The 14611-nt window shown below is 44.0% G+C and overlaps 2 protein-coding genes across 2 annotated transcripts in view; one reads left to right on the plus strand and one right to left on the minus strand.

The window, feature by feature from the left end:
* LOC311105998 (lysophospholipase D GDPD1-like) overlaps nt 1–4662 on the minus strand; it is a 44909-nt gene extending 40247 nt beyond the window's left edge. The window contains exon 1 of the mRNA XM_084148255.1: nt 1599–4662. The gene's annotated coding sequence lies outside the window, so the exon portion shown is untranslated. The remainder of the gene's footprint in view (nt 1–1598) is intronic.
* LOC311105719 (NADPH--cytochrome P450 reductase-like) overlaps nt 608–14611 on the plus strand; it is a 41996-nt gene continuing 27992 nt past the window's right edge. The window contains exons 1-2 of the mRNA XM_084147931.1: nt 608–698; nt 10479–10668. Of these exons, the coding sequence (XP_084004057.1) occupies nt 10493–10668 (176 nt within the window). The 5' untranslated portion in view covers nt 608–698; nt 10479–10492. The remainder of the gene's footprint in view (nt 699–10478; nt 10669–14611) is intronic.

Genomic DNA, 14611 nt, shown 5'->3' on the forward strand with positions numbered 1-14611 from the left:
ACCTCATCTTCAGCACTGTCTGTTTCATGTATTGTGTGTGTGTGTGTGTGTGTGTGTGTGTGTGTGTGTGTGTGTGTGTGTGTGTGTGTGTGTGTGTGTGTGTTACCACATGGCATGACAGATTCTTATTGATTCCATGGATATCATCCCATAAGTAAGGTACAGGTCTGTGCTGCACTGCTATCTGTCCTTGGTACTAACAACAATCAAAATACACACTAATCTTTCAGTATGCGAGGATACCTTCAATATGACTGAATGTAACTTGTTTCAGGGATGTGCAGACAGTTTGTACTATTGGGCGGATTTCATAACCTTGACCCCTGGCCCACTGCACTGTGATCTGCGATTTATTATTCCTGTTATATGTGCGTGTCTTTAAGGACTAGTCCATTTCTTAAAATGTGTATTCTTCAAAGTGAGATACTAAGAAAATATTGTGAATAAGCAAATTTAGTTTAATTTAATTGTTAGACAAATAGAATGGGTGAATCTATGATGTCTTTCTGTACAAGTGATCTGACCTTGTCTACAGATAGCATGTCGTGACTTGTATGTGAATTTTTTCACTCTTGAGTAGTAAGTGCTACACCCCTTGAGAAAACTGATTTGGTTTAGTCCTCCTGAGTGACGGCATGGCGTAAAGTTTCCCCATTGTGTTGTGCACTGTGCTTTTGCTTGACGTTGAAGACGAGAAGGTAAGTAGCTAGCTGAAAGTCTAGCTATGCTGAAATGTTTAATATACTGAAGTGCTGTTTCCCTGACAGCATTGAGGAGTATTGTCATGAGAATGGATTGTAATTCATGTAATAAAGCTAATTTCTAATAAAGTTTATTTCAAACTTAGCTAGCCAACTAGCTCGACCTGGCTAGTCTAGTGAGCTAAGTAGCTAACCAACTGTCAAGCAAGTAACCTTACAACTAACAAACTTTTCAGCAAGTACAGCTAACCTTAGCTATCTAGCTAATGGCTAAATATTACATTTACATTTTAGTCATTTAGCATATCATTTCTATAGTTTGCTATTTAGTTTATAATCGAACATAGTTCATTTACTGATATACCAAACCCTGTTTTTAGTGTTTAGTCAATTGCTTTTACACTTGTTGTCACTTTGTAGAGTCAGCTAGTACCAGCTTGTAAATAACAGCTAGTTTGGTGTTTGATTGCTAATAATGTCGTGGTCAAGCTCCATTACATTTTCTATAGGTCGTTATCAATAAAACATCACAATAAGGTGCAGAGCATAACATTTGCCTGCTCGCAACTGGGCAAGGAGACCCCCAGCTCCGCTAAAACAACTGACAACTGCGTGCCGTTCAAGGGATCGTTAAATAAATGTTAACTATTTGGTTGTAATATCATCAGTTCTTGAAGAGCATAGTCAGAATTACAAATGTCCGATTATTCCATGCAAAAAAATTGCGCATATTTAGCTCTATCATCAGTTGTACAGCAAGCAACTGGATGCTTTTCTTGATCAGTAAACATCAATTGATAATGTAATTTCGGATACGTGAGGGTAGCCTGACGATATCTCTCCATTGGCCACCATTAATTGGATATTTGAGTGATATAAAATAAAAGTGAACTATACCTGACAAGGATGAGTGGTTTAGGTTAATTTCCAATCCTTTGTGCACTGCCTGTCAACCAGCAGAAGGGCGCATTTGTTGATGTGCTATTAGCTGATCATGTTTACTTTGGAAGCTACGGGTAGAAACTTTGTACAGTTGCCTAAACACAGTGGTAAGTAGACCTTATTGTACTTTTTTCTCCAACCAACGTAGGCCTACCTAGCAAAGTTACTCAACATTATCCCCTTTTCATCATTGTTTTTCCACAATTGCGGCTGACAGACATGAAAGCTAGGCTACATTGATGGACCACGTCAAATTGGCTACCGAGCTAATAACAGATCACGTCAATATGCCTAGTTGGCTAACTTTCAGGGGATAAGCTAGATGGCTATATCCACATTTTGTTTGATTTGCTAGTCATCTATAGTGGTGATGACAAGTCTGACTGACCACGTTACCAGGAAAAGGACTTGCTGATGTCAAGCTCTTTCCAAAAGCCTAATGATGAAGCAAGCTAAATGACATGTTTGCTTAGCTAGCTACATGCTAAATGAATAGGCTACCCTAATGTATCTGACGTTACATGATCAATTGATGTTTACTGATCGGAAATGTGTAGTTCTGACTATGCTCTTCAAGAGGTCATGATATTAAAACCAAATAGTTATAAACATTTATTGAATAATCCCTTGACAACAGCAGGTAGTTGTCAATGGCAGGTAGACAGCAGGTAGTCTGTCTGAACATTAAACACATTTTGTTTTGGAAGCATAAGGTCCTTACATTTCATACCAGCGAGAAATAATAAAAAATAAAAATAAAGGTTAAATTGATACATAGGGTTAGTGTTCCCACTCGGCCATATCTCCATGTTACAGCGGGTTTTACGGAAGACAGACTGAAGACAGTGCTAATTAGCTATCTAGTATGCTCCGAACACCTGTGTAACGGAAGAAGGAAAATTATTTTTATGTCATATGAAACCGCAATTTGAGAATCGATTCGGGTTTAGGTTGAGTATTTGGCTGTTTTGGCTGCCAGAGCCAGTTTACCTCTGAAAATAAAATATAAGGTCCTTGGACCTTAGGGAGTGATGGTAGGCTCCTTGAGTACATCTTGGGCTAGACTGAACATAGTTCATGTCACATAATTACATATCTGTTTCTTGTTATTAGTGTAATACTAATACATTGTTTATATATTAGGTATATTGTTTGATGGCGGTTTTAATTTGTCTATTTTGTCCAAAGTTAATACATTTGCGATATGTCATGAACATCGAGAGATGAGGAAAGAGGCATGAGATGAACTCTTGTGACCTGTTGCACTTTGGCAGACGTGGACATTACATGTGAATTGCCAAACATGAATCAGCATAAGCTGTTAACAACTTAGCATTTAGTCTTCATGTTTCATAAGTTAGAAATATCTACAGGCCATTAGCCCAGAGCCATTTTTTAACTTAAGACACTTTATACAAACTAGCTATATAATTCTCATTTTGTCTGTCATAGTTGACGTGTACCTATGATGAAAATTACAGGCGCCTCTCATCTTTTTAAGTGGGAGAACTTGCACAATTGGTGGCTGACTAAATACTTTTTTTCCCCACTGTAACTTATATCAGCAGAATTGTCATGTCTCCTCCTAACAACCAGGATGTGCTACTTGGACAGTGTACAATGGCTGACAAAGCATACTTTCTAAATGCTTGTTCAGCAGTTTATTTTCCCTTTTGTCAATGCTCCTGTGCTTAGTCATTACAAATCATTATCGCCTTCCTCCTTATGAAATGGCACAAGTTGAGATGTTTGTTGCTGTGTGTCAGCTTGCACTGCTAATTTATTTGACTCGGGAATGAGCGAAGCACTTTGGGACATCATCTGGGTGAAAGTAGATTTAATTTCCTCCAGTTACCACTACCACGTGCACCATTTTTGTTTTCATGGGCCTAATCATAGAATTACATATAGAAACCCTATTTCAATAAAACGTCACAATAAGGTGCAGAACGTTCGATTTGTCTGCCGGGGTAGAAGGCGACCCTCAGCTCCACTAAAACCATTGACAAGTGCGCGCCGTTTTCAAGGGATTGTTAAATGTTTTATAACTATTTGGTTGTAGTATCACCTCTTGAAGAGCATAGTCAGAACTATACTGAACAAAAATATAAATGCAACATGCAACAATTTCTAAGATTTTAGTGAGTTACAGTTCATATGAGGAAATCAGTCAATTGAAATAAATAAATTAGGCCCTAATCTAAAATCAAATGTTATTTGTCACATACACGTGTTTAGCAGATGTTATTGCGTGTGAAGCAAAATGCTTGGGCTTCTAGCTCCGACATTGCAGTAATATCTAACAATTTCACAACATATACCCAATACACATCTACGTAAGGAATGGAATTTAAGAATATATACATATATGGACAAGCAATGACAGAGCGGCATGGACTAAGATACAGTAGAATATTATAGAATACAGTATATACATATGAGATGAGTAATGCAAGATATGTGAACATTATTAAAGTGACTAGTGTTCAATTTCTTAAAGTGGCCAGTGATTTCAATAGGCAGCAGCAGCCTCTAATGTGTTAGTGATGGCTATTTAACAGTCTGATGGCCTTGAGATAGAAGCTGTTTTTCATTCTCTTGGTTCCAGCTTTGATGCACCTGTACTGACCTCGCCTTCTGGGTGATAGCGTGGTAAACAGGCAGTGGCTTGGGTGTTTGATGTCCTTGATTATCTTTTTGGCCTTCCTGTGACATTGGGTGCTGTAGGTGAAATCTATGGATTTCACATGACTGGGATTATATATACAGTGCATTCTGAAAGTATTCAGACCCCTTGACTTTCTCCACATTTTGTTACGTTACAGCCTTATTCTAAAATTGATTACAATCAATATACATAATGACAAAGCAAAAACAGGTTTTTAGAAATGTTTGCTAAAAAAAACGAAACAAAAAACGGATATCACATTTACGTAAGTGTTCAGACCCTTTACTCAGTACTTTGTTGAAGCACCTTTGGCAGCGATTACAGCCTTGAATCTGCTTGGGTATGACACTACAAGCTTGGCACACCTGTATTTTGACATGATTTGGAAAGGCACACACCTGTCCACAGTTGACAGTGCATGTCAGAGCAAAAACCAAGCCATGAGGTCAAAGGAATTGTCCGTAGAGCTCAGGTACAGGATTGTGTCGAGGCGCAGATCTGGGGAAGGGTACCAAAACATTTCTGAAGCGTTGAAGGTCCCCAAGAACACAGTGGCCTCCATCATTCTTAAATGGAAGAAGTTTGGAACCACCAAGACTTTTCCTAGAGCTGGCCGCCCTGCCAAACTGAGCAATCGGGGGAGAAGGGCCTTGGTCAGGGAGGTAACCAAGAACCAGATGGTTACTCTGACAGAGCTCCAGAGTACCTCTGTGGAGATGGGAGAACCTTCCAGAAGGACAACCATCTCTGCAGTACTCCACCAATCAGGCCTTTATGGTAGAGTGGCCAGACGGAAGCCACTCCTCAGTAAAAGGCACATGACAGCCCGCTTGGAGTTTGCCAAAAGGCACCTAAAGGACTCTGACCATGAGAAACAAGATTCTCTGGTCTGATGAAACCAAGATTGAACTCTTTGGCCTGAATGCCAAGCATTAGGTCTGGAGGAAACCTGGCACCATCCCTACGGTGAAGCATGGTGGTGGCAGCATCATGCTATGGGGATGTTTTTCAGTGGCAGGGACTGGGAGACTAGTCAGGATCGAGGGAAAGATGAACGGAGCAAAGTACAGAGAGATCCTTGATGATAACCTGCTCCAGAGCGCTCAGGTTCACCTTCCAACAGGACAAAGACCCTAAGCACACAGCCAAGACAACGCAGGAGTGGCTTCGGGACAAGTCTCTGAATGTCCTTGAGTGGCCCAGCCAGAGCCCAGACTTGAACCCGATCGAACATCTCTGGAGAGACCTGAAAATAGATGTGCAGCAACGATTCCCATCCAACCTGACAGAGCTTGAGAGGATCTGCAGAGAAGAATGGGAGAAACTCCCCAAATACAAGTGTGCCAAGCTTGTAGCTTCATACCCAAGAAGACTCAAGGCTGTAATTTCTGCCAAAGGTGCTTCAACAAAGTACTGAGTAAATTGTCTTTTTTTTATAGATTTGCAAAAAATTCTAAACCTGTTTCTGCTTTGTCGTTATGGGGTATTGATGAGGAAAAAATACAATTTCATCAATTTTGGAATAAGACTGTAACGTAACAAAATGTGGAAAAAGTGAAGGGGTCTGAATACTTTCCGAATGCACTGTAAATGTGCCCTTTTGGGGATCTGATAGTATTTCTGATTGGATTAACGCACCACCACTAATGAGCTGTGGAGCTTCTCAAATAAATGTTTTCTTCACCTGTCACGATCGTTAGACGGAGTAGACCAACGCGCAGCGTGATGAGCGAACATACTTTATTAACCAAAGTGATAAACACGAACAAAGCGATAAACGATAACGTGACGTCCTAGGTTAAACACAACCAACACGGAACAAACCAAAAGGAACAAGATCCCACAACACCTGTGTGAACACAGCCTGTCTAAATATGGCTCCCAATCAGAGACAACCAGCAACAGCTGACACTCGTTGCCTCTGATTGGGAACCACTCTGGCCAACATAGAAATAGAACAACTAGACACTCAAACACAGCACACAAACACAATGAATCTACACACCCTGGCTCAACATATAGAGTCCCCAGAGCCAGGGTGTGACAGTACCCCCCCCCCCCCCCCCCAAAGGCGCGGACTGCGACCGCGCCTTAACCTGAACCAAACAGGGGAGGGCTGGGTGGGCATTCCTCCTCGGAGGCGGTTCCGGCTCCGGGCTTGCCCACCACCCTCCAATAATCCCCCCGTAGCGCCCCTGGTCCGGTCTGGCCCCGCTGGCTGGAGCTGGACTGGACATCGTAGGAGCGGATTGCTTAAGCTCCGGTGTGGAGCAGCTGACCGGTACCTGACCAGGCACCGGTGACCCAGGCACGGGTTGTGCCGGACTGACGACGCACACCCCTGGCTTGGTGCGTGGAGCAGGAACGGGCCGGACCGGGCTGACGATGCGCACCCCTGGCTTGGTGCGTGGAGCAGCAACGGGCCGGACCGGGCTGACGATGCGCACCCCTGGCTTAGTGCGTGGAGCAGCTACGGGCCGGACCGGGCTGACGATGCACACCCCTGGCTTGGTGCGTGGAGCAGGAACGGGCCAGACCGGGCTGACGACTCGCACCCCTGGCTTGGTGCGTGGAGCAGGAACGGGCCGGACCGGGCTGACGACTCGCACCCCTGGCTTGGTGCGTGGAGCAGGAACGGGCCGGACCAGACTGACGATGCGCACCGTAGGCTTGGTGCGAGTGGCAGGAACAGGCCGGGCTGGCGACGCGCACCGTAGGCTTGGTACGAGTGGCAGGAACAGGCCGGGCCGGGCTGGCGACGCACACCGTGGGCTTGGTGCGAGTGGCAGGAACAGGCCGGGCCGGGCTGGCGACGCACACCGTAGGCTTGGTGCGAGTGGCAGGAACAGGCCGGGCCGGGCTGGCGACGCACAGCGTAGGCTTGGTGCGAGTGGCAGGAACAGGCCGGGCCGGGCTGGCGACGCGCACCGTTACCTTGGTGCGGGGAGCAGGAACAGACCGGACCGTACTGGGGACACACACCACTGGCCCTACGCCGGGATCTGGAACGGGCCGGACCGGACTGGTAACACACCCAGTACCTCTCGCCGTGCCTCTACACCTTCCTTCCCCTCTTTGACCTGTGGCCCCCGTAAGCTGGTGGCCTCCTCTGCCAACCTCCCAAATCGCCCTGTGGCAGTCTCCTGCTGCCCAGTCGCCCATGCCGTGTGCCCCCCCCTAAAATTTTTTTGGGGTTGCCTCTCGTCCGTCCGACGACGACACTGTTGACGCCGTTGCTCCTCTCTCGCCAGGGCCTTAATCTTAGCCCATGGCCCTTTTCCCCCGAGCATGTCCTCCCAGGACCACCCTTTGCCCACCTGGGCCATCGCCAACCTCTCCAGCTCCTTTCCTGGCGCTTTCTCCCATGTCCAGGCTGCCTGCTCCTGGACACGCTGCTTGGTCCTGGTATGGTGGGATCTTCTGTCACGATCGTTAGACGGAGTAGACCAAGGCGCAGCGTGATGAGCGAACATACTTTATTAACCAAAGTGATAAACACGAACAAAACAATAAACGATAACGTGACGTCCTAGGTTAAACACAACCAACACGGAACAAACCAAAAGGAACAAGATCCCACAACACCTGTGGGAACACAGCCTGTCTAAATATGGCTCCCAATCAGAGACAACCAGCAACAGCTGACACTCATTGCCTCTGATTGGGAACCACTCTGGCCAACAGAAATAGAACAACTAGACACTCAAACACAGCACACAAACACAATGAATCTACACACCCTGGCTCAACATATAGAGTCCCCAGAGCCAGGGTGTGACATCACCTCAAACAGCAAGTGAACAGTCTGTTTTTACATCCATTGAGAATGACAATAGTTTCTCAATGTATTTGAAAAATATTTCCTTCTCTCTCCCTTTAGATAACCACTCAGTGTGAAAGGGAAAAATGTGACCGACCGGCTCGATTCGGTCTTATGTAGCAAAATTTGAAATTGTGTTTTTTACTTTGGAAAAAAGTAGAGACTCAGCGCTAGAAAATGGTATGTCTTTCACTACAGTTGTAGAACAATGGGAAAGTAATTCTGCTTTGAAAGTTGATAAACTTGTAACCTCACTTTTGAGAGAATGGTCCTTTGAATGTTTTGGTACCTACTGGAAAGCTCTTCTTTGCCTACACCCATTCAGCATCATTCACACCCTTTTAAGCTTTAGCCACACCCATCTACTAAACAAGCAAAGATTTAAAGACTGAAGGCTGGTTTGTACTACGGGTGTGTTCGTCAATTTAATCTGGAGTGCCAGAGTGTGCTCTGGGCGTTCGTAAACTCAGAGCATTGTCAGATTGGCCGCTTGTAAATTCTACTACTCGTCTTAGCAGAGCTGGGTAGGCTGTTTCTATGTTATCCAGAGCATTGGTGACTGCAACTGTGCTGCTGGCAACAATTTAATTACGCTTTTTTGGCAACGTTTACTGTCACCGGCCATATGGCGGCGCACAATTTGGCCCAGCGTCGTCCGGGTTTGGCCGGTGTAGGCCGTCATTGTAAATAAGAATTTGTTCTTAACTGACTTGCCTAGTTAAATAAAGGTAAAAAATAAATAAATATTAAACGGGTGTTGAGCGTTCGTAAATTCGTCAGTTATTCTGCGCTCTGGCACACTCAGACGAGAGTTCTCTGAAATCGTAGCTAGCTAACAGTACACTTTAACTTGAAATGAAAACGACTTTCTGACAAAATTAGAAACGTGTAATATCTGAAAATGTAGCTAGCTAGACTGTCTTACCCGCATACATGGATGGACGTGTCTCCCTCTCTGGCACGGATGCCATGGTTGCCCTTAGTTTAAAGATGTAATCCGGAGACAGGTGTTTTCTCCATCCCCTTAGCTATCATACTCTAATTCCAAGGATTTCAAAACTCGCTCCTCCAGAAAGTGGAGCGCAAACAATTCTACTACGTGATATCTTTCAAAAAAGCAGTGTTAGAAACGATTACCTACACATACTGACCAGCTCAAATAGACAGAAGCGCCGCTACATGGCAGACCAATCCGAACTCATCTCTCGGCATGTCCAGCCCATTCATTATCTCAGCCAATCATGGCTAGCGGGAAGGTTGCAGTTTTTTTTCTGTGGCTAAACCAACTAGGCTCATAATAAAATAAAAATTGTATTTACAGATGGCATACAAGTTTGTTATTATTGCACAGGAAAGTTACCATGTTCCAGAAGGCATTTCTGCCGAAACAATGCATTTTGATAAAGAACTAAACATTTTTACATTCTATGGCTCTCCTGTGAAGTAGTGACGCGCGACATGCGCCTAGTTTCCTGAAACAAGTCACAAATGTCATGCTCTGATCCAGTGGAAACATTATCAAATAAACCTACCTGATTACTTTTTATCCCTTGCGCAAATAGTCTACAGCTGTGTCTGAAGGCCCAGAATATTTTATACGTTGCAAGTTGAGCTTCCAGCAGGACCCAAGTTAATAGTTCATACAATGTTTCAAGTTCGTTGCAGACAGGCTATGCATAGCCAATGTCATTTTATAGGGTATTTATTTTTATCAGGATATTTTTTACCTGCAGGCTGCAATGTTTTTATTTGTTGGTTTTATAGGCTATTTTTACATTGTTTGCAATAGAAGTTACTTTTTAGGTTTATAATTTTCATTTAGATATATAATTTTAATTAACCATATGACAATGATTTTGAGATATGAAGACGTTATTATAAATGAAAGGACACAGTTCCACGAAAATGTGGAAATGAAAACCATAACTGGCACGCAGCTCAGCAGAAATTGTAAGATAAATTGGCATTCTACATGAGAAAGGTTGCCGTCTCCTCGTGTAGCCGGCAACTTCAGGAGAGTAATTGCAGGTTCTGCGAAAGCCAGTAGGAGCGGGAGGAGGATGGTCACGTAAAGTTTAGTTTGGGGGTTATTTTGAACTCTGCTCTTGAGTAATTTGTGTCTTATTTCATCAAACAGTGCGCTTAAAGCATCAGGCAAGCTCAGTGCATGTAGTTGATTTTATTAAAACACATAGGGTGTGTTTATGTGGAAAAATACACGTTTTAACATTTCGACCGATCGATTGGTAGGAAGAATAGACAACTTTCGGTCGACAAAGATCTTTTTTTGTCGGGGATAGCCCTATTCCTTACCTCTAACCTCTGCCCTGTCTGGTTGCCCTGGCAGCTCTGTGTGTGACCATGGAGGACGTGGAAGCAGAGAGCAGCACCCAGCCAGAGGCCATGGAGGAGGAGGATCCTCTCTTCAGTAACCTGGACCTCTTCCTCTTCACCCTCATCGCCGGCCTCATCATATACTGGTTCATGTCCCGCAAGAAGGCCGAGCCCATCCCCGAGTTCAAGAAGCTCGATCAACCGTGAGTACTCTCGTTGTGTGCTTAATACACACCAGGCGCTTGCTGTACATCTCTCAACAAATCCACCTAGTATTGGTGTTGAAATAAGTCACAAGGGTCTAACCATAGACCTAAAAAGAGCATGATTATAGTATTATTACTGTATTGCTCATAGAGTTAGGAATTAGAATACGAGAATGGACATATTCGAGAATGGACATTAACCTTCTTATGATGGTCTGAAAGGTAAACCATGTTGGTCAGGGAGCTGGTCAACCATGGTTTGCCAGTGCTGTGATAAGATATTGTGTAAAACAATGAATGTGTAGTATTTATCTGCAATGTTTGTGTGTTAGCTAGCTAGCCAGCCAATTTTAGAGGAATGATTTTTTTTTTAATTCTGCCAATATGCCAACATTCCATTCAAACAATGCAGTCAAACCACAGCAATACACTGGCTCAAATCAGTTGATGATAAGACAATGTAATCACATTTTATTGGTGGCATACACATATTTAGCAGATGTTATTGCGAGTGTAGCAAAATGCTTGTGTACCAAGCTCCAACAGTGCAGTATCTGTCTAATAAAACACAGCAATGCATACATCTAAAATGTAAAAGAATGGAATTAAGAAATGTTAGAACGAGCAATGTCGGAGTCCGGAGTATAAGTGTGTGTGTGTGTGTGTGTATGTATGTATGTATATGTAATGGGATGTATAGACAATACGAACAGTATATGGATAGAATATGAAGTATATCTGAAGAATAGAATATGTACAGCAATAGTTAAATAGGATAGTTATTGACTAGAATACAGTATATACATATGAAGTGGGTAAAACAGTATGTAAACATTATTAAAGTGACCAGTGTTCCATGACTATGTACATAGGGCAGCAGCCTCTAAGGTGCAGGGTAGAGTAACCGGGTGGTAGCCGACTAGTGACAGTGACTAAAGTTCAGGACAGGGTACTGGGCGGGGGCCGGCTAGTGGTGACAGTCTGATGGACTTGAGATGATTTTACGTTTTTCAGTCTCTCTGTCCCAGCTTTGATGCACCTGTACTGACCTCGCCTTCTGGGTGGTAACGGGTTGAACAGGCCGTGGCTCGGGTGGCTGAAGTCCTTGACGATCTTCTTGGCCTTCCTGTTATTTCCTGGCACCACACCACTCATTGATGGTAATCAGGCGTACCACTGTTGTGTGGTCTGCAAACATGATGATTGAGTTGGAGACGTGCGTGGCCACGCAGTCATGGGTGAACAGGGAGTACAGGGAGCTGAGGACGCACCCTTCTGGGTCCCCTGTGTTGAGGATCAGCGTAGTGGAGGTGTCGTTGCTTACCTTCACCACTTGGGGCGGCCCGTTAGGAAGTCCAGGACAAAGTTGCACAGGGCGGGGTTCAGAGACCCAGGGCCCTGAGCTTAATGATGAGCTTGGAGGGTACTATGGTGTTGAAGGCTGATGATCAGCATTCTTACATAGGTATTCCTCTTGTCCAGATGGGATAGGGCAGTGTGGAGTACGATTGCATCATCCGTGGATCTATTGGGGCGGTATGCAAATTTCAGTGGGTCTAGGGTGATAGGTAAGGTGGAGGTGATATGATCCTTCACTTGCCTCTCAAAGCACTTCATGATGACAGAAGTGAGTGCTATGGGGCGATAGTCATTTAGTTGAGTTACCTTCGCTTTCTTGGGTACAGGAACAATGGTGTACATCTTGAAGCAATTGGGGACAACAGACTGGGATAGGGAGAGATTGAATATGTCCGTAAAAACTCCAGCCAGCTGGTCTGCGCATGCCCTGAGGATGCGGCTGGGGATGCCGTCTGGGCCGGCAGCCTTGCGATGGTTAACACGCTTAAATGTCTTACTCAGGTCAGCCACGGAGAACGAGAGCTCGCATTCCACGGGAGCGTTGGTAGCCCACGTTGGCGGCACTGTGTTTCCCTCGAAGAGAGCAAAGAGGGTGTTTAGCTTGTCCAGTATCAAGACGTCGGTGTCCGCGACATGGCTGGTTTTCCCTTTATAATCCGTGATTGTCTGGAATCCTTGCCACATACGTCTGGTGTCTGAGCCGTTGAATTGCGACTCCACTGTCTCTGTACTGACGTTTTGCCTGTTTGATTGCCTTACGGAGGGCATAACTGGACTGTTTGTACTCTACCATATTCCAGTCACCTTGCCGTGGTTAAATGCGGTGGTTCGAGCATTCAGTTTTGCGCGAACGCTGCCATCTATCCACAGTTTTTGGTTTGAATAGGTTTTAATCGGCACAGTGGGAACAACATCCCCTATATACTTTGTTGTAAATGTAACAAGTACTAATATTGTATCATATAATAGCATACACAACAAAATCAGACATTTATGTTCAGTTTACATACTGTGTATTTTAGTGGCACACAGTCCTCGGGATCCCAAGGGGTGAACGCTTTGTTTTTTGCCCTAACACTACACAGCTGATTCAAATCAAAGCGTGGCTATTTATACAGGAAGTTTGTATAAAACCTGTATAAATTGTATTTATAATTATGACAATGTTTTAGGGGGACGATAATTCCATTACACAATTTCTGATACATCACATGCCTTTTATTTTCCTGCATTAGTAAAAGCAGGAAATGCATCACCTACAGTTGAAGTCGTAAGTTTACATACACCTTAGCCAAATACATTTAATCCTAGTACAAATTCCCTGTCTTAGGTCAGTTAGGATCACCACTTTATTTTAAGAATGTGAAATATCTGAATAATAGTACAGAGAATGATTTATTTCAGCTTTTATTTCTTTCATCACATTCCCAGTAGGTCAGACGTTTAAATACACTCAATTAGAATTTGGTAGCATTGCCTTTAAATTGTTTAACTTGGGTCAAACGTTTCGGGTAGCTTTCCACAAGCTTCCCACAATAAGTTGGGTGAATTTTGGCCCATTCCTCCTGACAGAGCTGGTGTAACTGAGTCAGGTTTGTAGGCCTCCTTGCTCACACACACTTTTTCAGTTCTGCCCACAAATGTTCTATAGGATTGAGGTCAGGGCTTTGTGATGGCCACTCCAATACCTTGACTTTGTTGTCCTTAAGCCATTTTGCCACAACTTTGGAAGTATGCTTGGGGTCATTGTCCATTTGGAAGACCCATTTGCGACCAAGCTTTAACTTCCTGACTGATGTCTTGAGATGTTGCTTCAATATATCCACATAATTGTCCTTCCTCATGATGCCATCTATTTTGAGAAGTGCACCAGTCCCTCCTGCAGCAAAGCACCCCCACAGCATGATGCTGCCACCTCCGTGCTTCACAGTTGGGATGGTGTTCTTCGGCTTGCAAGCACCCCCTTTTTCCTCCAGACATAACGATGGTCATTATGGCCAAACAGTTCTAGTTTTGTTTCATCAGACCAGAGGACATTTCTCCAAAAAGTACAATCTTTGTCCCCATGTGCAGGTGCAAACCATAGTCTGGATTTTTTTTATGCCGGTTTTGGAGCAGTGGCTTCTTCCTTGCTGAGCGGCCTTTCAGGTTATGTGGATATAGGACTCGTTTTACTGTGGATATAGATACTTTTGAACCTGTTTCCTCCAGCATCTTCACAAGGTCCTTTGCTGTTGTTCTGGGATTGATTTGTACTTTTCGCACCAAAGTACGTTCATCTCTAAGAGATAGAACGCGTCTCCTTCCTGAGGGGTATGACGGATGCGTGGTCCCATGGTGTGGAAAAATTACTTGTGTCATGCACAAAGTAGTTGTCCAAAACGACTTGCCAAAACTATAGTTTGTTAACAAGAAATGTGTGGAGTGTTTGAAAAACGGGTTTTAATGACTCCAACCTAAGTGTATGTAATCTTCCGACCTCAACTGTATGCCTGTACTGCAATTCATTCTAATTAGATTGGTATTGGATTTCTTCTTGACTAAGATGGCTGTAATATTTGCCCCATTATGGAACATTTAC

This window comes from Coregonus lavaretus, assembly GCF_964263955.1.
Source record: "Coregonus lavaretus genome assembly, chromosome: 30".
Classification (NCBI taxonomy): Eukaryota; Metazoa; Chordata; class Actinopteri; order Salmoniformes; family Salmonidae; genus Coregonus; species Coregonus lavaretus.